This window comes from Canis aureus, chromosome 21 (genome assembly GCF_053574225.1).
Source record: "Canis aureus isolate CA01 chromosome 21, VMU_Caureus_v.1.0, whole genome shotgun sequence".
In the NCBI taxonomy this organism is placed as follows: Eukaryota; Metazoa; Chordata; class Mammalia; order Carnivora; family Canidae; genus Canis; species Canis aureus.
The window spans coordinates 34,625,087-34,646,771 of NC_135631.1; the positions used below are offsets into that span (position 1 = coordinate 34,625,087).

The window sequence follows — 21,685 nt, forward strand, 5'->3', positions numbered from 1 at the left end:
AGGGAGAAGCAGGCTCCATGCAGGGAGCCCGATGTGGGATTCGATCCCGGGTCTCCATGATCGCGCCCTGGGCCAAAGGCAGACGCCAAACCACTGCGCCACCCAGGGATCCCTGATTATATCCTAATGTCTTCATATTGTGATAAAAACCCAGGATGCATACGCCAGCTTATCTAATCCTGTAACATTCATATTTATGGAAAACTGACAGGAATATCTTTTAAACATGATTCAAATCAGTGTCTACTAAGCATTTGTCTTTCCTCTCTTTCGTTTATATCTTTCAACCAACCACCAAGTCTTGCCAGATACAATGTATTTTACGAGTATCACGTTTATCTGCCAAACTCTGCTGTGTTTGCTCTCATCCAGGTCAGTGCTTTCTCTGACCTAAGCTATGATAGCTGCCTCCTACTTGATGTCCCTACCTCCCCAAATGCGCCTTTACTTCCCAGTCTGGTCTCATTTCTGTAACTGGAGAGAGTTTCTGGAATTCAATAAAATTGTGTTTCTCATCTGCTAAATATGAACCGATAGTTCCATAGTGTCTTGTGACAATCTGTATCTTATATCATCACTTTCAATCGCTCTGTTACTAGATCCCAGTTTACAGTGTGGTCCTTATACCCTAAATCCGGGGCCAGCAAATTACAGCCTGCAGACTGCCTGTTTTATACAAAGTTTTATTAGAACACAGCCATACTTGTTTGGTGATGTATTGTCTGTGGCTGCTTTTACTACAAAGGCAGAGTTGATTAGTTGTGGCCTAGACCTGTGGCCTGTAGAGTCTGAATCATTTATTATCTGGCCCTTCTACAAAAAGTTTGCCAACCTCTGCTCTGAATTCCAAACAACTAAATTTCTCTCAGTTTCTATGTGTGTTGGGGTTTTGTTTTTTTCTCCCCTTCTAGCTCTTTCGATCCACTGATTTTCTATTATGGACTGTACTCAGACACACCCCACCCTTCCCAAATCCCAACTTCAAAGCTCCTTGATCTAGGAATTTCCTTCTCATTTTCACTGGATTAGACATTCTTGCTGACTGCTTCATAGAATACTCTATTTCCTTTACTAGAGCACTGGCCCATTTTAGGTCATTTACTTTCCCCAGTAAAGCCACAACTCTATTCGATTTACATTCAATACAACATCCCATCCATTGCTTGGCACATAATAGGTGCCGAATAAATACATATGGTGTCTGTAGAATCTATAAGTACGTAAAGAATATTTTAAAAACCGTTATTAAAAATACCTAAAATCTTACCACTTTTTCCAGCATAAGTAACTGAGCATCTTCAAACTGCTAAAAGCAGTTTTAGCTAGAAAAGAATATTAGAGACAGAACAATATCCCACAGAATATTAACTTACACATTCATTAACAGTATAAGAAGAGATTGAAATTAGATGTGCTATAATGATAAGACTCTCCTTTCATCTCAGATCCATGTTTTGTTTTGTTTTGTTTTTTTTCTCTAGGCAACTTCTTCACTCATCTCTCTCAATTATTGAATAGCAGACCACACAGACTGGCTTTCTGAGCTTTACTGTTAGTCAGTGTGGAAAATATGGTTGAAGGCCCAGTACTCACAGAGAGGATAAATGTAACTTCCAGGTCCCAATTTGTAAGCAATGACTGTTCATTTCATCAAGGATTAACCTATGAACCATTTTCATGGTCTGACTTGAAGAGTAGAATTTCCTCTGTGTTTAGGGAAGGAGTAAATTCTAGAGAAGAGAAACGTGATAGCTTGTGGGACAAACCAATGAATGTCCATCTCAACTAACGTGTTAAAACTTTTACATGAATAATTATTTTTACTGCACAAGCAAATGCTATAGTAAATTAATAGTATTATCCCATTTCACAGATTGGGAAATTTCCTTGCTATTTCAAGATCGAAGTGTGTACATTGATTATCAAATGCTAATCGATCTCAGAAGAACACCCAGCACGTCTGAGTAAAATATAAATGCATAGAGCATTGTTTTTACCTGTTCATCAAAGGGATGAAAAGCTTAAAACATAGAATAATTTTTTTCTTGCTCATAAATCAGAAAGGCATTTCAAAGATGAGTTAGATTGAGAAAGGAAGAACATTAAGTGTGATAGCATCTAATTAAATGCTAATTATGGGAAGAAGTCCATTTGAGGTCTGTCAATAATGATTGAGTGAAAATCATGCCACCTTTCTAAACCCTGCCTCCAATCTAAAATTTTCCATGAACTGAGAAGTTTTACGTTGGTTTTTTTTTTGGGGGGGCGGGGCGGGGCAGTGTTTTGAAGTTCTGATATTCTCTTTACTCTCTGAGGCTGTTTAGCTGATGGTCTGCATCTGAAAATGTTCACTACATAATTGCACTTCTGTCTTCAGTATTTGATTATCCTATCTTCTGTTGAATTAACCTAGTTAATGACAACCTTATATTTGTTTTTTTTTTAAATATTTTTTATTTCCAAAATACTTAGGATAGTATTTCTCAAAGTAGGGATCTCAAACCCCTATGGGTTCCAGAGGCTCTTTTCAGAGAAGCCACCAGGTCAAAGCTATTTTCCTAATAGTGGTAATTATTGGTCTTTTCTCCATGTCAACATTTGAAGACAGTAGAAAAGCTGTGAGGAGCTGATACCTTAGCAGGACTCCAGGCAGTGAAGCTTCTGGTCACTGTTGTAATCTTTCTGGCTGCGGGGGGGGGTGGGGGGGGTGGGGAGCCGGTCTCACTTTAAAATATCCTTGATGGAAGCAGTAAAAATTACTAGTTTTATGGAAGCTTTACCCTTGAGTACATGTCTTTTAATATTCAGTGGGGAAAAAAATGGGAATGGTGCTGCATACCAGAGTAACTTGGCTGTCTCAAAGTAAAGCACTTGTGTGATTGAATTTCAAGTTGAAATAGGTGCTCTTCACCCTTTTTTCGTGAAATATAATTTTACTTGACAGAATGACTTAGGTATGTGATAAACATTTTCTCAATAATCAAGTGAGACTTTTACTTTGAAGAGAACAGTATAGAATGTATGTGTTGCTTGTGACAAAATTTGTCCTTTCAAAAAAAAAAAAAAGAAGAATTTGGGGGGAATTTGAATTTACTGCTTCCTAGTAGTTACCTGGCGAGACTGGTGATGTTATTAACGAATGTAATTTTTAAGTTTTAAAATGAAACGTGTCAGATCTGCAAATTTTCCAAATAACCAATTCATAATGTTACAAAATCAGATTCATTTAAGTGTAAGATAGTGCATTGAATTTTAATTTAATAGTATAAAAGGTGTTTCAGATTCCATATTGTAACTACCGACAAATTACTAGTAATCAAATTTTCATGTGTTACTTAAAAAAAAAAATCTGAGAAGTATATAAAATAAGTGCCTTTTCCAGCTATGTATCTTTAGGGAGAATACATTTTTCTCATGTGCCCAAATAGAATCTTGCAATTGATTAAATGCAGAGGTTTTCTAATGAGTCAGGAATTAAAGATATTTGCAAATAGGTAAATCAATGCCACATTTTTCACTAAGTTTTTTTTTAAACATAGTAATTTCTCATTAATAAATGTTAACATAGAATGGGTTTATTCTTGATATTTAATATTTCAAATTTTCTCTGTTCATTTTTATATGAAAACTCCAAATACATAACATACAGTGACAATAGTTATTAAGAACAACAAAAGCTAACATTTGTTAAGCACCAGTTGTCCAGAGGACAAGTGCTGAATGTATATTATCCACACCATTCACCCCTTATTGTCAAAGTATTATTCGATGATAGGAGGAAATAGAAATAACAAGAAAATCAAAGCTTGCAAAGTCCCAGAGGTGGTTAAGAGAAAATGTTTTCAGTTCCTTTGAGGAAGTGAAAACATTTATTCTTTTAAATAATAAATGAAATAAAATGAAAATACAAATAAAATAATGAAAGCTCATTCTTTTAAAGGTGTGATTTTTATAGCTAATATCTTAAATATTTTTTTCAGAGATTACTGCAATGACCTTAAAATATCAGATAACAACACTGAATTTCTTTTAAATTTCAATGAGTTTATTGATAGAAAAACTCCAAACAACCCATCCTGTAAGTATATACCGATTTGCAGTAACTGTTGAGTGTCACTCTAATTGTATCCAAAGTAGTCAACTCTTGGTTAACATTAGTGCATTGGTATGCTGGTTATTTATTTACTTTGTGAGTTTTTAGTAGTGAAACTTAACAAGTTGGGCTTTTATATATGAAAGAATTTTTATTTCATCCTGAAAGCCAGGTAATAGATACCTATTAGTGTTTAAATGTAAATAGGGCATCCTTACCTTGGCTCCTTTCAAATTTAAGAAACTTAATTTTAATAATATGAAGGTTTTTCATTTTATTGTTCTTGCTATATAGAGGAAAACACTACAACACATTTTTTTTATTTATCTCTATCCAGTTTATATAAACAGTTTTAAGATGAAGAGAATAAAAACAAGGTATATATAAAAATATGTCACTTTGGGGTTTTTTTATCCTGACATTCTGTTTTGATAAGTTGACTTTATAGTTTATGCATCTGTAATTTTTCATTTTATGAAGTAAAACAAGTGGGAGCAAATAAAAATTTTAGTAATTAGGCTTTAACCAGTACATTTGTCTTTCGGAGAAATTTACACCATTCATATTATGAAACTTCATAGAGATTAACAGATTCTTGGCTTTTAAAACGTTTAAAAATCTTAACTGTGTTTTGTTCCTGAAAATATTCTATAACAGTACTACTAGGGGTGCCCAGGTGGCTCAGTTAGTTAAGCATCTACCTTCGCCTCAGGTCATGGTCCTGCATGGGGCTCTCTGCTCAGAGGGGAGTCTGCTTCTCCCTCTGCCCTTCTCTCTCTGCTCATGATCTCTCTCTCTCATAAATAAATAAAATCTTAAAAAAATAAAATAAAATAAAAGTACTACCAGGAAAACCTGCAGTGGAAATGAGAGGAAAACCAACTGCATGGCAAAAGTTTTCTTAGTGTATGTAACTTGGGAAAAAAGAAGTAATTGTAACTGACTTTTATGTCCATTTCTCTTCCTCCTCTCATCCTCACTCTTTCTTCTCCTGTGCTTTTCTTTTTATTGTTTTTAAAGATTTTATTTATGTATTTATTTGAGAGAAAAAGAGAGCATGAGCAGGGGAATGAGGCAAGCTGATTCTCCGCTGAGCAGGGAGCCCAACCCAGAGCTCTATTCCCAGACCCTAGGATCATGACCTGATCCTAAGGCAGATACTTACCTAAGCCAACCAGGTGCTCCTGTGCTTTTCTTTTTTGAAATCATTTGCCTTTCCATTAGGAAGGAAAGAACTTCCTCAGTTATAAAAAGTGAATTGAAGCCATCTCTCAAATTTAAATTTATCTCATAAAAAGAAGGAACTTCTAGCACTATTCACATTAGCTAAAAGAATTAGAATTAGCTACTCTGCAAACCAGTCAGGGGTAGATGAAAGCGATACTGATCACCACTGAATGAGAGTGATGCCAAACCTTTTACTTGGTGTGAACTCACTCTGACCCAACCAGAGCCTTTCATTGTTACTTGTGTTCTTGTTCATTTTCTTGACTAATAGGGGTCCCAAAACAGAACTGAAATAATGATAATGAATATTCATTTAATTGGATGCATCTAGGTCCTAGGAAAGTATAAATATGTTGAAACAAAAATACTTTGAGTATCATAGGGCAAATATCCATACCATTGTCTGTTCTGCAATGTCTTCATTTCCCTTCATCCTCAATCTCCCTCCCTGTGATCCAATAGGAAATGCTTGCAGTTCTTAGATAACCATGTGAAGTGTTAAGATTTTATTGGATTTTTAATTATAAAAAGGTAATAATAACTGGGGGCACCTGGGTGGTTCAGTTGGTTAAGCATCTGCCTTCAGCAGATGGGATCACATGTTCTCTCTCTCTCTCAAGTAAGTAAAATCTTTAAAAAAAAAAAAAAAAAGCTGTAAAATTTATAAATAAAATTTACATTTTTCTCTGAAGTGTTATAAATTATAGTTTCATCAATCATCTTTTAGCTCATTTTATCAAATAATATGTACAACTAAAAGTATCAGTGATTAAAATCTAAATAGTTTCTTTTAAAACAGTTCAGGCTATTTTAATTTTGCTTTTATGGAAGCAATTAATCTAATCAAATTATAGTTCTCACTGTTAATTTATTAGCCTACCTAAATGTTTCTGCTATAGAGCTGTTGTCTTCTTCAGATCCCTCATTATTTCTGAACTAATATAAAAATAGATTGTAAGTATTGAGCTTTACCGCTTTACACACATATAATCTGTTTATGAATCGTATGCAGCAGAGGAAATATTTCAAGACACAATTTAAAATTATAGTGTAATTGAAATATGAATACAATTATGAAATTACTTGTAAAATTGATTTATATTAGAAATTAGAATAACAGTCTCATTTCTTTTACCTAAAAAGATTTACAGCAAGTAAATTATATCATTCACTTTTCAAATGGACTTTCAAAGGGATTCGTTTTCTGCTATAATAAAAATAGTTCCTAAAATGAAGTCTAAAATATGGATTAAACTGATCCTTTAAAATTGGGTGAAAGATATATTAAATTTTTTTTAAAATCAACTAAAATGTTTTCCAGTCTACTCCCTACCTCTTGTAGTAATAAGATTTTAGGCCCCGTATTCCTTACCTGAATAAAATGAAATTTTATCATAAATTTTAAGTTTCAGAGTATATTTGTAAGTTATTCAGAATTTCTTGGGCTTTAACAGAGAAGCCAAGAGAAATGAAAAAGGCGAAGTTTTTTGTTCAAGAATACATGTGAATTGACCCTTGGTCATTGCCATCTGACCCTCCACTACCTTTGAATTTGGGCTAAAATGTTCTTTGGTTATTCCAGAAAGGACAACCTGAAGCCTGTAGTCTTTCAGCATTACCCGTTGATTCCAAAAGCCAGTGTTGGAATAGTGCTGGTCTGTGTTAAGTTATTTAGTTCCTTGGCCAAAACACACAAGCAGAAAACTATACATATTATGTAGTTATATTTTTATGTATAAAATTGTCCATTAAATTATGATGGCTTGCAATCACCATACTAACCTATTAAAAAAAAAAGAGAGGGGTGGGAAAGGCTATTTCCTCAATGTTTCTTGAATGGCGCATTTTGACTATCTTTCTGATAGAGTATAAAATAATTTTCATTTATAATTGGCTTTTCTACTAATTTTGGCTACAGCCTGAAAAATAAGAGGGAAGATGAACAATATTTTTAAAATATGCAGAAAATTAATATTGGATTAATTTTTAATTTATTGAAATATTATACACTCTAAGTTGCTTTTACAAATAGAGACTAAATTTGTTTCATTATTATCTTAATGAAGAAACTATGTGGTTGTAATTGAGGCTATCCTTTTTGTGTGTCAGGTAACACGGATTTGATTAATAGAGTCTTGCTGGATGCAGGCTTTACAAATGAACTTGTCCAAAATTACTGGAGTAAGCAGAAAAACATGTGAGTGTTCTTAATAAAAATATATATATATATAATCTGCATTTCAGTTTAGCTTTTCTCTGAGAAATTTTTTTGGAAAACAGGCCTTGTACCTTTAGTTTATTATTTATCTTTAGGAACAATTTCTTGAGAAAAACGTCTTGCAGTACTTGACAACATGCATTTGCAGCAGTGGGCATTTGTCAGGACTAACCCATGCCATTAGTTAGCTTTCCCTCCAATACACTGCAGAGTGAACAAACTAAATTCAGTAGGCATGTTTGTGTTTCCATGTTTGTGACAGAACAGGACTTCCAGTGAATGTTCGATTGGCCTTTTCATAACACTGCCACACACCCAGTCAACAAATTGAGAGATCCGATTACAGTTCTCATGTACGGTCTCTTCTCTACCCCATTTCCAGTCACTCACCAAATGCTAAATATTTCTTCTAAAAATGTTGTCCTGTCATCTTCACACTTTCCCATTTTTAAGAAATTACAGCAGCTGATTTTCCTGCCTTGAGGGCTTTCAATTCGTCTACCTGTGGCACCTCGTCTAGTCTATTCGCCATAGAACTCACCCCTGCCGGCCTCATTCGTAAAATGCAGTTCCAGTTTCAGGATAAAGGTGAAGCTGTCCAGCACAGATTTCAAGATCATTCATGAGCTGACCATTTCCTAAGAAGCTTATCCTTGACACTTTACTCCCTATTGCTTCTTACTTTACGCCTTATGTTTTTATGACACCAAATGGTATCACACTAGCTTTCCCTTAACATACGCTCTTGGCTCCACATGTAAGATCTTCTTGCCGTCTCTGTCTTCTCTGTTAATTCCTTCTTTAAAATGCAGCTGTGCTTTTCCTTACTACCATGTGTCTTCCTTGAGAATCCTCCCTATAACCCTTAGATATGTCCACTATTATATCATAGTTTGCATATTTACTTTGTCTTCCCTTATTTTAGGAACTCGTTTTATTTCTCTTTGTATCATCAACCTCTAAATTATTATCTTACCAAGAGTAATTGGAATAAAAAATTTCCTTCTTCTGTCTTCTGTTTTAGCAAGGGAGTGAAAGCACGGTTTGTTGTGACTGATGGTGGGATTACCAGAGTTTATCCCAAAGAGTAAGTTCAAATAACATCTGTAGAAATCAGTATGTGACAAAAAATTATGCTGAGGTTCTGTACGTTACTGTATAAGGAAGCCATTCTGTAGAGAAACTGATTAATAGATTAAAATGGAATCATTTAACATATCTACACTATTAAAATAACCTATTTCTTTGAAAATGCTATATGATTATTCATTTGTACTTTTGGATATTTGGGGTATTTATTCCAAAACTTGAGAGATTTTTTTTTTCCTCTTCGTAGACACAAGCCAACCTAAATGACATAGTGGTTACAGCCCGTTGGCAATATTTTCCTAGCACCTCATTGTTTTCACTGTTTTTAATGGGTCTTATCTCTTTTATCCTCAGAACAGTCTGTAAAGTGGGCTGGAGAGACTTATTACTATTAGTTGACCTGTTAACTACCTTGTACATCATTACCTGCAGAGTAAAACTAAGAGCTTTTTCTAACTCTTACTATCACCATTCTATGGTGATATGTAGCCTAAGGAGTATCGTTTACACCATCAATTACCACTGACTTTCTTAGACATACCTGAGATATAGACATATCTGTAAAGTTTCATGATGTTCACAGGCAAGTAGGTTATCAGGCAGATTAAAGAATAAAAATGAAGAGCCATTTCTTCCTTAGGGCTGGAGAAAACTGGCAAGAAAACCCAGAAACATATGAGGACAGCTTCTATAAAAGGAGTCTTGATAATGATAACTATGTTTTCACCGCTCCCTATTTTAACAGTAAGTATCATTTGGAATTCTGCATTCTCAATTTCCTTTTTTTAAAAAATAAATTATTGTTACTATCCACTTTCCCTGAAACCATATATCTTAATTGCTCAGAATAGTCTTTATTCATTATGTACTGTATGCATGACATTGGAAAAACAGAAGCACCTATTTAACTAAGGAGGTAAAATGTATACCCAGCAAACAGGCAGCCCAGAAATGTAGAGAGAGCATATCTGTGGGCATGTGTAATACCTAGAAACACAGGTAGGTAATCCCTTGTTTCACAAACTGCAATTATATTGAAGAATGTATAATGACTTTTAAAAATTAATCAGTTAATCAGTTTTAGTTCAATGAATAAAATGTTCTTGGGTTCTGTCCCCAAACTTTTCTAATTTAATCCCTGAGCCTTGGGGTTAGGGGCAAAGACTGAAGGATGGAGTGTATTCATCCTCATTTTCACAAATGAGGAAACTGAAATTAAGAGAATTTTGGAGTTTTGTCCAGGGACTTGTCTTCTAAAATGCAAAGGCCACCTTGAGTTCTAAGATCAGTCTTTCCACTTCACTTCAGCAGCCTCCTCACTCTTTTAGCAAGCCTGCATACATTATGTTGTGGAAATAAATGCAGCCCAGCTGAAGAAATCATATCCCAACATCAGTTCATTCACAGCAACTCATGGACACTCCAGTGAGCCTGATGTATAGAGAAAGATGAGGGAAGAGAAGACTGCACACCTCCCTATTACCTCTCTGTACTAGAATACTTAAGCAAAACACTATCCACACCTGTAGCTATTAAGAGAAATTCACTATTTGATTTATCTACACAGGCCTAATGTCCTTTTTTGTTTTTGTTTTTTTTCTTTTTCAGAAAGTGGACCTGGTGCTTATGAATCAGGCATTATGGTAAGCAAAGCTGTAGAAATATATATCCAAGGAAAACTTCTTAAACCTGCAGGTAAGCACATATATTTTATATATGTATGTATATACATATATATACATGACCAAAATTAAATGTGATCGACCTAATATTCATATTAAAATCTTCTAGTACTTATCTGGAAGGCTATCAGGGTGCTTCAACCAAAATAAAGGCAAAGACAGACATGGAAATTTTAAAAAATAAAATATAATTAGTTACCTATGAGACTGGGGAAAAATAAAATTGATACTGTATGGAGATGAGTTTTAAAGCTTATATGTTTATACAGCTTCTGACACAAATTTATGGAGTCAAATCAAAATTCTCAATGCTGGGTTGATCTAGCATTTCTGCTCCATAAGTATGTCCTATCAGATGAGTTCAAGTATACAAAAGGATATAAAGCCAAGGATATGGATTTTTGTAATAAGTTATACATGAAAAGTTTCCATCACTGGAGGAAAAGATAAATAAGTTATGGCATATCTATACTATGTGCCTGATGAAATGCATTAGGTAAGAATATTTTTAATAAAATTACAGTAAAGTCAAAAAATGACTTTTTTTTTGCTAAAATAAAACTGAGCATCGATGGGAACTGGCAGTAGGCTGGTGTCAGTGGATGCAATAAAGTAGAAATTATGTTTTTCATTATATGATTCAGTATTTGTTTCAGAGAGCATACACTAGTTCAGACTGAGAGCGTAGGTCAATGGCCTTCCTGCTCCTGCAGGCTGTTTTACCCCTTACTGGTGGAGCTACAGAGACTTCCCCCATCACTAACTCAAACTAAGAAAGAAACTAGAATCACAGCCATGTTTTTGAAACGTGTGTAAATTTTTCTTAATGTCATTTTGCAGTTGTTGGAATTAAAATTGATGTAAACTCTTGGATAGAGAATTTCACCAAAACATCAATCAGGGATCCGGTAAGATAATTTTTTTTTTTTTTTAAAGATTTTATTTATTTATTCATGATAGTTACACAGAGAGAGACAGAGAGGCAGAGACACAGGTAGAGGGAGAAGCAGGCTCCATGCAGGGAGCCCGACGTGGGATTCGATCCTGGGTCTCCAGGATCGTGCCCCAGGCCAAAGGCAGGCGCCAAACCGCTGCGCCACCCAGGGATCCCGATAATTTTTTTTTCAACGTTTATGCTACACTCCCTGTCAAATGCAAGTAAGAAAAGTAAAAATAAAGTCTTACACATTGACAACATGAATTTTCATTGCTCCCAAATTGAAGCAGAACTATGAATTACTATTTCTGGAAAGTTTTTGTTTCAATTAGTTAATAAAAATAATTCATTGTTATAATTTGAAGTACAAGATAGCTATTAATTGAGATTTTATAAAGATAAAACTATTAGTTTTTATGGGATGGACTAGACTCATCTAATCTTACTTTATGCTTGACAAATTATTCTAAGATTTATAACATAGTAATAGTATATCATTTGATTACTTTTTTATTTAAAAATGTGGGGTGATAATTATGTTTTTGTCTTTCAGTGTGCTGGCCCAGTTTGTGACTGCAAAAGAAACAGTGATGTAAGACAACTTTTTAAAATAAAACTTTTAACTGTCATTTTTTTTGTGTTAACTATTACAAACACATCAGAGCTAAAATTGAAGGAATTTTTATTTGAACACTAAAAAAAGTTACTTTATGGATTTTGAAATCATTTATATGTAAGAATTTGAATTACATGATTGTAATTCCTCACCTTATTTTTTTAAATATTCACATAAAAAGCCTGTCTTGGTATGGACTCTCTTGTCCTCCATCTCAGCTGTGTTTGATCTCATGACCCAGAGATCAGGCAGGACATGAGCCAAAATCGAGTTGGGTACTGAACCAACTGAGCCACCAAGCCCCACCCCCGAATGAACAGAGGTATTTTTTGTTGTTGTTGTTGTTGCTGTTTTTTTAAGATTTTATTTATTTGTTCATGAGAGACACACAGAGAGGCAGAGACAAAAGGCAGAGGGAGAAGCAGACTCCATGCAGGGAGCTCGATGCAGGACTCGATCCCCAGATCCTGGATCACGCCCTCAGCCAAAGGCAGACGCTCAACCACTGAGCCACACAGGCGCCCTCCGAATGGGCTATTTCTACCCCAGGTGTCCTTAAGTTTGATGAGGGCAGTCTTCCTTTGTCTTTGGCACTATCCCTTCATTTGTTCACTCTGTTTATAGTGAAGAGAAAACTTCTTGAGCTAAATTTTAGAATTACATATTTTTTTAAATCAAATTCCACTTCCATGATTGGATTTTACATTTTCTTGTTACTTCTCTTGCTCTTTGAACTTCCTTTGTCCCAAAGTTAAATATGCTCTAAGAATGATACTATATAAATTATTCCAGAATAAAAAAAAAATTTCCACTTTTTTCCTAGTTTTGTGTGTCTGTTTATTTCCAAGACAAACAGTGGGTTCATACCATCTCTTTTCTAATCATGCACAATTATAAACCAATAATTTTATTTTTATAGTTTCTCCATTTTGTATAGACTTTATAGACAATGAAGACTGTTTTAGAGCCATGATTTTTAGCAAGCTGCTTCAACATTAGGAGAGTGGGATGCATATATCCCCAACTCTGAAAACAATGTTTTTGTTATCTTATACAATAACAATTAAACCAATTCATGCATTTAAACATGATATAAACCATACTGCCTTTTTTTAAAAAGCATGTAGCCTGGTGATTACAATGCACTTTTAAAGATATGTCTTGTCAAAATATTAAGTATGTGTTTATACGTTATTAAATATTTTGTTTTATCCAATTTCCTGGATCATTCAAATGACCAAATGGGAAAAAGATTGCCATTTGGAATGGCAAAAAGATTATTCCTGATTTGTTTTTAGGATTTGTTCAAAATGGGTTGACAGTTTTAGCTAAATGGGTGGTAGAGGATAGGAAGCCCTGAGAGTCTGATATGAATCTGTGTGTCTCATTTCATCAGAAGCTCTTGATTATATATGTTTAAATTTTCTCCAATTTTTTTGTTAAAGTCATCTACATACAATGACGTTATAATGCAGCCTTCTAACTAACCATCCTCAAAATGTGTTCTTTTTTTTTTTTTTTTTTTTTTTTTACTTTGGTAGGTCATGGATTGCGTGATTCTAGATGATGGTGGATTTCTTTTGATGGCAAATCATGATGATTATACAAACCAGGTAGGTTCCTGAAGTGGGACAAAGTACAGTTTCCAAAGTGTATTTTCTTGATTAGCATTACACAAGTCCTTCAAACCATTATAGAAATTCAGGAGTGGTTATAGTACTGTCAGAAAATAAATTTTAAAACGCTGATGTAAAATACACCATTAAATACATTCTGAATATAGTCTCCTGATACTTGTTAGTGGAATTTCCTTTCTGATACTAACAGTTACCTTTAAAACATATAGTTGAGAATGTTAACGTAATGGGAACTTTTTATTCTGGATTTCTCAGAAATTTAGAAAATGTTCCCATATTAAGTATTAATAGTGTCTCAATACGCGGCTGCTGTGATCTCTTGACGTCTGTTCCAAATCTGCATGTTGGCAGCAGGTAGGCTTAATGGGCTCATGCAGGATTTTAAGCAGATTAGAATCATTTGCCAATTTACTGCATTTCCGAGTGTCTATTTCTGGTTTCTCCTGAGACAGGAAAGCTCTCTCAACCCTGAGCCTTTTGGTAACTGGCTGGAGTTGAGCTTCGTTCCAGTTGGCCCCTTGAGGCCTCTGATCTTGCTCCCACCCCAGCCGTTCTCCTCAATGATGCTACGCCCTGTTTCCCACAAGGAGGCCGAGGGGCTGCGGGGTCACCTGCGCCCGCCGCTGGGACCGGGATGGGGACCGAGATGGGGACGGAGATGGGGATGGGATGGGGACCGGGATGGGGACCGGGATGGGGACAGGGATGGAGACGGGGACGGGGACGCAGTACCGGCAGCATCTCCTCGGCTCTGCCCCCCCCCCCCAGGCTTTGCACCTCACGCCCCCACCCCCTCTTCGTCGCTGCGGCCTCAACACGGGCGTCCATCTGAAACTTAATTATTTTTCCTCCTGTAATAGATTGGAAGATTTTTTGGGGAGATCGATCCAAGCTTGATGAGACACCTGGTTAACATCTCGGTTTACGCCTTTAACAAATCTTACGATTACCAGTCGGTGTGCGAGCCCGGCGCTACGCCCAAGCAGGGGGCAGGGCACCGCTCGGCCTACGTGGTCAGTAACCCCGGCCCCGCCCCGCCCCGCCCCTCCCTTGAGGTCCCTCCCCCTCCCCGGAGCCCCTCCCCTCCGCTGTGGACCCTGCCCCGGAGGCCCCGCCCCGCCCTCTAGGTCCCTCCCCCCGCCCCAGGGCCCCGCCCCTCCCCCGGAGGCCCCGCCCCTTCCCCCAGAGGCCCCGCCCCCGCCCCGGAGGCCCCGCCCCCGCCCCGGGGGTCCCCGCTGTAAGGTCCTCCCTTCTGGCCCGCAGCCGTCGGTCGCGGACATCCTGCACATCGGCTGGTGGGCCACGGCTGCTGCCTGGTGAGTGGCACCTGCGCTTCACTGGGGATGCCGAGCGGGTTGTACAAAAATAGTCATGAATGTGAGGACAATACAGATCTCGTGACCACACTGTAGTGTGGTTCATTAGTAGGGGGAACGACTTTCCTTTCATTTCCCTAATCACATACTGCTAATGTTTACAGATAGTTTCTCCTAAATGCTCAACTGAGACTTGTTGGGACGCCTGGGTGCTCAGCGGTTGAGCGTGATCCTGGGGCCCCGGGATCCAGGCCCGCATCAGGCTCCCTGTCGGGACCCTGCTGCCCCCTCTGCCCCTGTCTCTGTCTCTCTCATAAATAATTTTTTTTTTAAAGCTGTTGCAGCTGTTGTTTTCATATGAAAACAGTGTTTGCTCATGCAAACTCCAGCGTCTTCAGAGATCTATTGAAACTCTTGTGTTTTTCTCTTTACACTCAATTCTTTAAATTGTAGGGGTATTAGCCTATAAGAAGTTTCTGCCTATTGCCTTCAGTACCCAAATTAGATGTCTTCATGGGTTAAATCCAAGACCCCATAACTCATCCTTTCACCTCCTTCCTACTCATCCAAAGGCTGGCACAGGTTCACCCTCCTTACCTCCTTGAACACCTCACTTGAACTGTACCACCTACGAAAACAAGATATGTAAACTGTTTGAGGCACTGTGGAAAGTAGGCAAGATCAGATTTGTCATTGTTGGCCTCTGGTCAAGTTGCTAACCTGCTTGTTTGGGATCCTCTCTCCCCCTCACTCACTTACCTCCTCTGTATCCTGACCCTACAGTATTGTGCAAGCCTTACTGCATGTAGATTAAGCTTTAACATTTATTTAATGGTAAGGCTTTCTCAGGGAAAATGAATGATTATACCAGTTTGTGAAAGTAGCAAAGACTTTAGATTAAAAATCCTATTTTTTTTTTTCTGGGGGAAAAACATGTAAAAAATGGGGCTTTCTGTTGTGACACTGGTATTTATGTGTTAATTGACTCAGGTTTTCTAAATCTCCTAGTAATCCTGAATATGTGATTGCCTTGATTCTATTTACTGGCCAGAATCTACCTCCTTCTCATCACTTTTTTTTTTTCTTTTAAACTAAGTTCAGTTCCAGATGATTCTATACTATTCTATAGTATTTGGCTCAATTGTCATTTACTATAAAGCAGAAATGTACCATATGCCCTATGTATATTATAGTTGATGAATGTCACATTATGTATTTACAAGTATATTCTATATTGTCAAGTAAATAGTTTAAAAACCCACAGCACAAAATTGTTTTTGTTTGATCTTTTGTTGTTTTCCACCTTGGAGTTTTAAAACTAAAACAAGGAGCAATCCTGAATGTGAAACTTATGCTGTGAAATACAATTACCACTCCTCCATGATCACATTTGTTATGAGGCCTCTTTACACCTAAGCACCTCTTTCTTGGTCCTGAACATTTCTGACTTCATCACTTCTTTCACAGAAACAAATCTACAGTGTTTTGAATTTAGAAGCATCATGTGCTGAAATGGACCTAATTATATAAAATAAAACTGCTCCTTAACTTTCTATTGTCAGATTATCAATTTTTTCCAAACAGATGAAAAAGAAATGTATGTGTACATACAAAATTATTCAGTTTTTTAATTGTATAGCTTATAAAGGAAATATTTATATTTTTATCAATAATTATTCATATTTACAACTTAGGTCTATTCTACAGCAGTTTCTCCTGAGTTTGACCTTTCCACGACTTCTTGAAGCAGGTATGTGAACACTCAGCTGTTTTTATAATTAAAATTTTGTTTTGGGATGTACTGAGTTCATCCAACTCAGAGAAAGTATATGTATTTGTGTATATGAGAGAGAGAGAGAGAGAGCGCCCATCCATTCAATAGTTTCAAAGATTGGAATCTTTTTGTCATGACTTGCCTAATGCTTTGACAATTTTTTTCTTTTTTAATGTCATTGGCCTCTATTTTGTAACCTCCTATTTATTTTTTTCTCTTAATATTTATTGGGCACTATTAGGGGCTGCCCCTAGATTACCCAGCGATAAATAAGCCCCACAGGGTGCCTGCCCTTATACACTTGGTGTGCTGAGAAATGAAGGCTCTGGGCACTGACTATAGTGTCCCCTCCTGGTGACCTGCGTCCTTTTTTTTTTTTTTTTTCCACAGTTGAGATGGAAGAAGAGGACTTTACAGCCTCTCTGTCAAAGCAGAGTTGCATTACCGAACAAACCCAGTATTTCTTCGATAATGATAGTAAATCATTCAGTGGTGTGTTAGACTGTGGAAACTGCTCCAGGTAATCTGTGTCTTCCTTTTAGGAAGAATCCTTTGTCACTAAGAAATTGGATTCGCTTTTATAATCATTACAGAGAGTAATGGAGATTGTTGTTCCAGATCTTTAGTTTCACTGTAGGCTTTAAAAATTTACATTTTTTAGACTTTATCCTGTCTGGATAAGTTGTAATCCTTTCAACTATCATAATAGGATCAGGAAAATTGTACCTACTTTTAGCCAAAACATAAAGAAATCTGGTAATATAATACATTTTTGTCTAAAAGAATCCCTTAGGGGATCCCTGGGTGGCTCAGCGGTTTAGTGCCTCCCTTTGGCCCAGGGTGTGATCCTGGAGACCGGGGATCAAGTCCCACGTCGGGCTCCCTGCATGGAGCCTGCTTCTCCCTCTGCCTGCGTCTCTGCTTCTCCCCCCGCTCCCCCGGTCTATCATAAATAAATAAATCTTTAAAAAAAATAAATAAAAAATAAAAGAATCCCTTAAAAATTTTTGCTAAGGTCATAGAATTTTATGAACTATAATAAACTTAGAATTAATTATAGTACTTCTATGTAATTCTAAGCCAAATATATGATTTCTATTTACATTTATTTACTAAATAGGTTTAAGAAAGATATTCTGGGGGTGAGGAGTTTTATTTCAACCTTTCACTGAAATTTACAATTGGATGTATCTGAATTGAAATCAAGAACTAGGGATCCCTGGGTGGTGCAGCGGTTTGGTGCCTGCCTTTGGCCCAGGGCGCGATCCTAGAGACCTGGGATCGAATCCCACGTCGGGCTCCCGGTGCATGGAGCCTGCTTCTCCCTCTGCCTGTGTCTCTGCCTCTCTCTCTCTGTGACTATCATAAAAAAAATAAATAAATAAATAAAAAATAAAAAAATAAAAAAAAAGAAATCAAGAACTAAGAGAAAATATTACTTCCTAAAAATTATTAGTAGGCATAAAACATCTTGAACAGTTTTTTAAAGAGATTGAGAATTCAGTTTCATTGTGGGGGATAGAAGATAAAGGCAAGGTGGGATTTTTTTAAAGTTTTGAGAGAGATTGATCCTCCCTGTCACAGGATCCCTGATAATGGAGCAGAGAGGCACAGATTTGGGACACTGTTTCTAGCAACCGAGGGCAGGTTATTCTAGAAGCAGTGTTAACTTAGAAAAGAGGAAATAGGAGGAGGTAAGGTCATCTGAGCATGTGAAAGGGCTGGAATAGTTGCTAAGCGATCTAGACATTTCTAACAGAGAAATGTTTTGCAGAAGCAGTTAGCTGAAACTAGCATGAATTTTTAACCAATATGGTCGGTCAGTAGGACTTTTCTGATTTACTTTAGCACACCTCTGTGTCCTAGGAGGTGGTTGGGGTAGGAAGAGAAGAGTCAGGCATCAACTCAGAAAAAGCATTGCATCTTGTGTAGAACTTAGACTATGAGGCTATCAACTTTAGGGAGCAGAATCGTAACACCTGTGATGGTATCTCAAAACTTCAGAATCCTTTGGCCTTTGACTAATAGGTGTCGGTAACAGCAATCTGTGCTTTAAAAACTAAATAACATTGCAGCGTACCAATTTGTAATCAGGATATGAAGCTCAGTCACGGTGGCTTTTGATTCACTTCATCCTTGTGCCCCAGGTTCAGTGGAGAAAAAGGAAATTCAATTTTTTTGGGAAAATGTATACTCATAAAGAAGTGACTCTTTAATGACAGACTAACATTTTTATTTTAAGAAGCTACTTAAGACATGGAAGAAGAAGAAAAAAAAAAAAAAAACACTCAATGGAATTGAAAGCCCTTCAAAGCCCTGTGTCTGTGTCGTCCAGGTTAGAAGTTACAGCCCCGAGAAGCTATTTCAATGATCAGTTATAATTAATATTACATTTTATGCCTGAGTCCCATTAGTCACCTTTCAGGAGCTTGGTAGCCTCAGGAGGCTGCTGTTAACCATGCTGGGCAAAACAGAAAACCTTTCCATCTCTACGACGTTGGTCAACAGCACTGATCTATATTTACTCTGCTCTTAAGCAGGATGCTTAGACTCTTCAGGCTTCTAATATTTTCATCTGTAGAATAAGATAATTTTTCAGTAATAAGTACCACACTTCCTTAAGCATATCAAATCAAGCATTTATTCTAGGAGTTTCAGCAACTCAGTCATACTTATTTTGCATTGAGGACTAACACTTAAATTTTCTAGTATTTGGGAGAGGTAACGTGCATGCTGATGAGTCAAACATGGTCATGTTTCTCTTCTAAAATTCATTCTCATTTTGTTTTACTATTTATATTGGTGATGTTTTGTGTTTCAAGAGGTCAGATTTTTTTCTTTCATTTTAATATGTAAAATTGGAGGATTTTTGTTTCTTTCCCCCTCAAAAGAGAATGTCCATTTTCTCTCATTTTTAAAAATATTTGTTTTGCAGAATCTTTCACGTAGAAAAACTTATGAACACCAATTTAATATTTATTATGGTTGAGAGCAAAGGGACTTGTCCCTGTGACACACGACTGCTTATACAAGCAGAGCAGACTTGTATCCTTTGACGTCAGCGATGCTTGGAATCGAACGCCATCTTACAGTAAGGCATCTTTAACCTTGTCACGTTGTTTATGCTCAAAGAGCAAAACATACAGAGCGCCATGATTACCTCCCACAGCAGAACAGACCCCTCGCACAAAATGTGGTTTGAATGTGCAGACCAATGATGCACCAGAGAATGATGGTATATTGAGGCTCTATGGAGGAGGCAGTGCGGGTTTCCAAGTAGATCTGGAAATGGCTTGCAAGACGAGGGAGGGGCAACTGGTTTGAGGATCCATTAGCTGGGCCCTGTGTAGCTGGGATTGTTAAAAATGGAGTTGATTATGTCTGTCTACAGTGGATATAAATATGCTAAATTGACAATGCAATTAAAGCATTGTGACAGCAGGGATTGTACAGAATTCCTATACCCTTTGCATTTGCCCATGTTTCTTAAAAAAAAAAAAACATGATTTTTATTATTAGCAATTAGTTGTTTATAATAGGAGGCACCCAGGTCCTCCCTTGGGCTGTTTTATATGTATTACTCTGAGTCGTTTGTTCATTTCATCCCCTTAATATTTTACAGATATCTATTCAGTGCTTGCCCAAGGGCATGCTGTATAGAATAAAAATAAAAATAGCAGGCATTAGTTTGACAAAAGAAAATTGTGGCAGTTTACTTCTTTAAATTCCTTAAGCTCTTGAACTAGTTGTGCTGGACTAGACTAGTGGTGTAGGTGTCTGTTCCTTGCTTCGGGAAATGTATTTTTTTTGTGTGGGAAGAATGAATAACTTCATATTCCTTAACGAGTTTCTTTAGCTGATGGTCCGGATCCTTGTGATATGGTTAAGCAACCCAGATACCGAAAAGGGCCTGACGTCTGCTTTGATAACAATGTCCTGGTAAGGCCAAACTTTCGTTGTATTAAAACATGAGAACTCGGTGGTCATTGTCTTCAAGAATTTAGAGAGACAAATTACAAAACTCCAACATAGTGTCTTAATCATAGCTGATGTACTTCGCTGGTAGATTGATTTTTCATTTCAGTATTTTTCAGGGTTAGCCTAAGCTTCACAGTTGCTTCTTCTGTTCTTCCCACAGGAAGAATTGTACTTTCAAACACAATTCCAATCAATTCACTAATAATCCCAGGTTGCAAATGCGGTCGTTTCAAACACTTTCTCTTCAGTAGTGATTGACAATAAATGCTATATGAGTTGCCTCCTTTCATTTATAGTCCAATCTTGAAGATAGAAAAGGTATTTTTATGTTTGCTTAGTCTTTGTCTTTATTCAGTGCATTAAAAACCTGTGAAACAGCTATTGTCCTGTGATTGTATCATTCTACTTTTTTTAACATGGTTTCTGACTCTGCCAGAGATTTGTATTTTTACCTTGCAGTGGTATTAGACCAGGTCAATTACAAAGGGCTAGCTAGGTTCATAAAATTTTTACAAAACATCTTTATTGTAGGTCATGTAAAGACGACTACTCCTTTTCCTGTAGGGTGGCAGTCTTCCTCCAAGAAATGCTATTCCAACATACCATGCATGCAATCAGCTGTATGCTTTTAAAATAATTTTAATTATTAAGAAACTTTATTCTCAAATGTGAAGGCCACACCATCATTCCTGTCTAGTTTTGAAAACTATTTTTTTTCAATTTAATATTCCTCAATTCTGATTCTTCGTGGTGGACTTTGCATGAAGTAGCTTGCATACACTAAGGAGCATGCAAAGAGAGATCATCATCTTATGAACTGTTTATTCTAAAAAATGTCAGATCACCTCTTGTTTAATGTGCATTTACAGAGGTGGTAATTGATTTAGAATAGACTTACCTCCTATGTACTTATTTACTCAAATATGCACATAGCTACATTTGTCCCAGAAAAAATAAAACACTTCCAGATACATAATATGCACTTAGATACAAATTATTCACTTAGATGAATTAAGGGGAGAACAAAAATAAATAAATAAAATCAATGATGAGAAATAAGGCTTAAAAAACAAGATGTGTTAGCCAGTAATTCCCAGTTATGTCTGCAAGAACTATTG

The 21,685-nt window shown here is 36.7% G+C and overlaps 1 protein-coding gene across 7 annotated transcripts in view; it reads left to right on the forward strand.

Annotated features, from left to right (window-relative positions):
- The window catches only part of CACNA2D1 (calcium voltage-gated channel auxiliary subunit alpha2delta 1), a 475,096-nt gene that overhangs the window by 434,561 nt on the left and 18,850 nt on the right, over positions 1 to 21,685 (forward strand). For all 7 annotated transcript variants that reach the window (XM_077863845.1, XM_077863847.1, XM_077863846.1 and 4 more), the window contains 14 exons: positions 3,981 to 4,078; positions 7,430 to 7,517; positions 8,563 to 8,625; positions 9,268 to 9,371; positions 10,236 to 10,322; positions 11,150 to 11,217; positions 11,800 to 11,838; positions 13,404 to 13,475; positions 14,360 to 14,512; positions 14,763 to 14,815; positions 16,510 to 16,565; positions 16,980 to 17,109; positions 19,525 to 19,634; positions 20,446 to 20,528. In XM_077863845.1, coding sequence (XP_077719971.1) covers positions 3,981 to 4,078; positions 7,430 to 7,517; positions 8,563 to 8,625; positions 9,268 to 9,371; positions 10,236 to 10,322; positions 11,150 to 11,217; positions 11,800 to 11,838; positions 13,404 to 13,475; positions 14,360 to 14,512; positions 14,763 to 14,815; positions 16,510 to 16,565; positions 16,980 to 17,109; positions 19,525 to 19,634; positions 20,446 to 20,528 — 1,204 coding nt within the window. The remainder of the gene's footprint in view (positions 1 to 3,980; positions 4,079 to 7,429; positions 7,518 to 8,562; positions 8,626 to 9,267; positions 9,372 to 10,235; positions 10,323 to 11,149; positions 11,218 to 11,799; positions 11,839 to 13,403; positions 13,476 to 14,359; positions 14,513 to 14,762; positions 14,816 to 16,509; positions 16,566 to 16,979; positions 17,110 to 19,524; positions 19,635 to 20,445; positions 20,529 to 21,685) is intronic.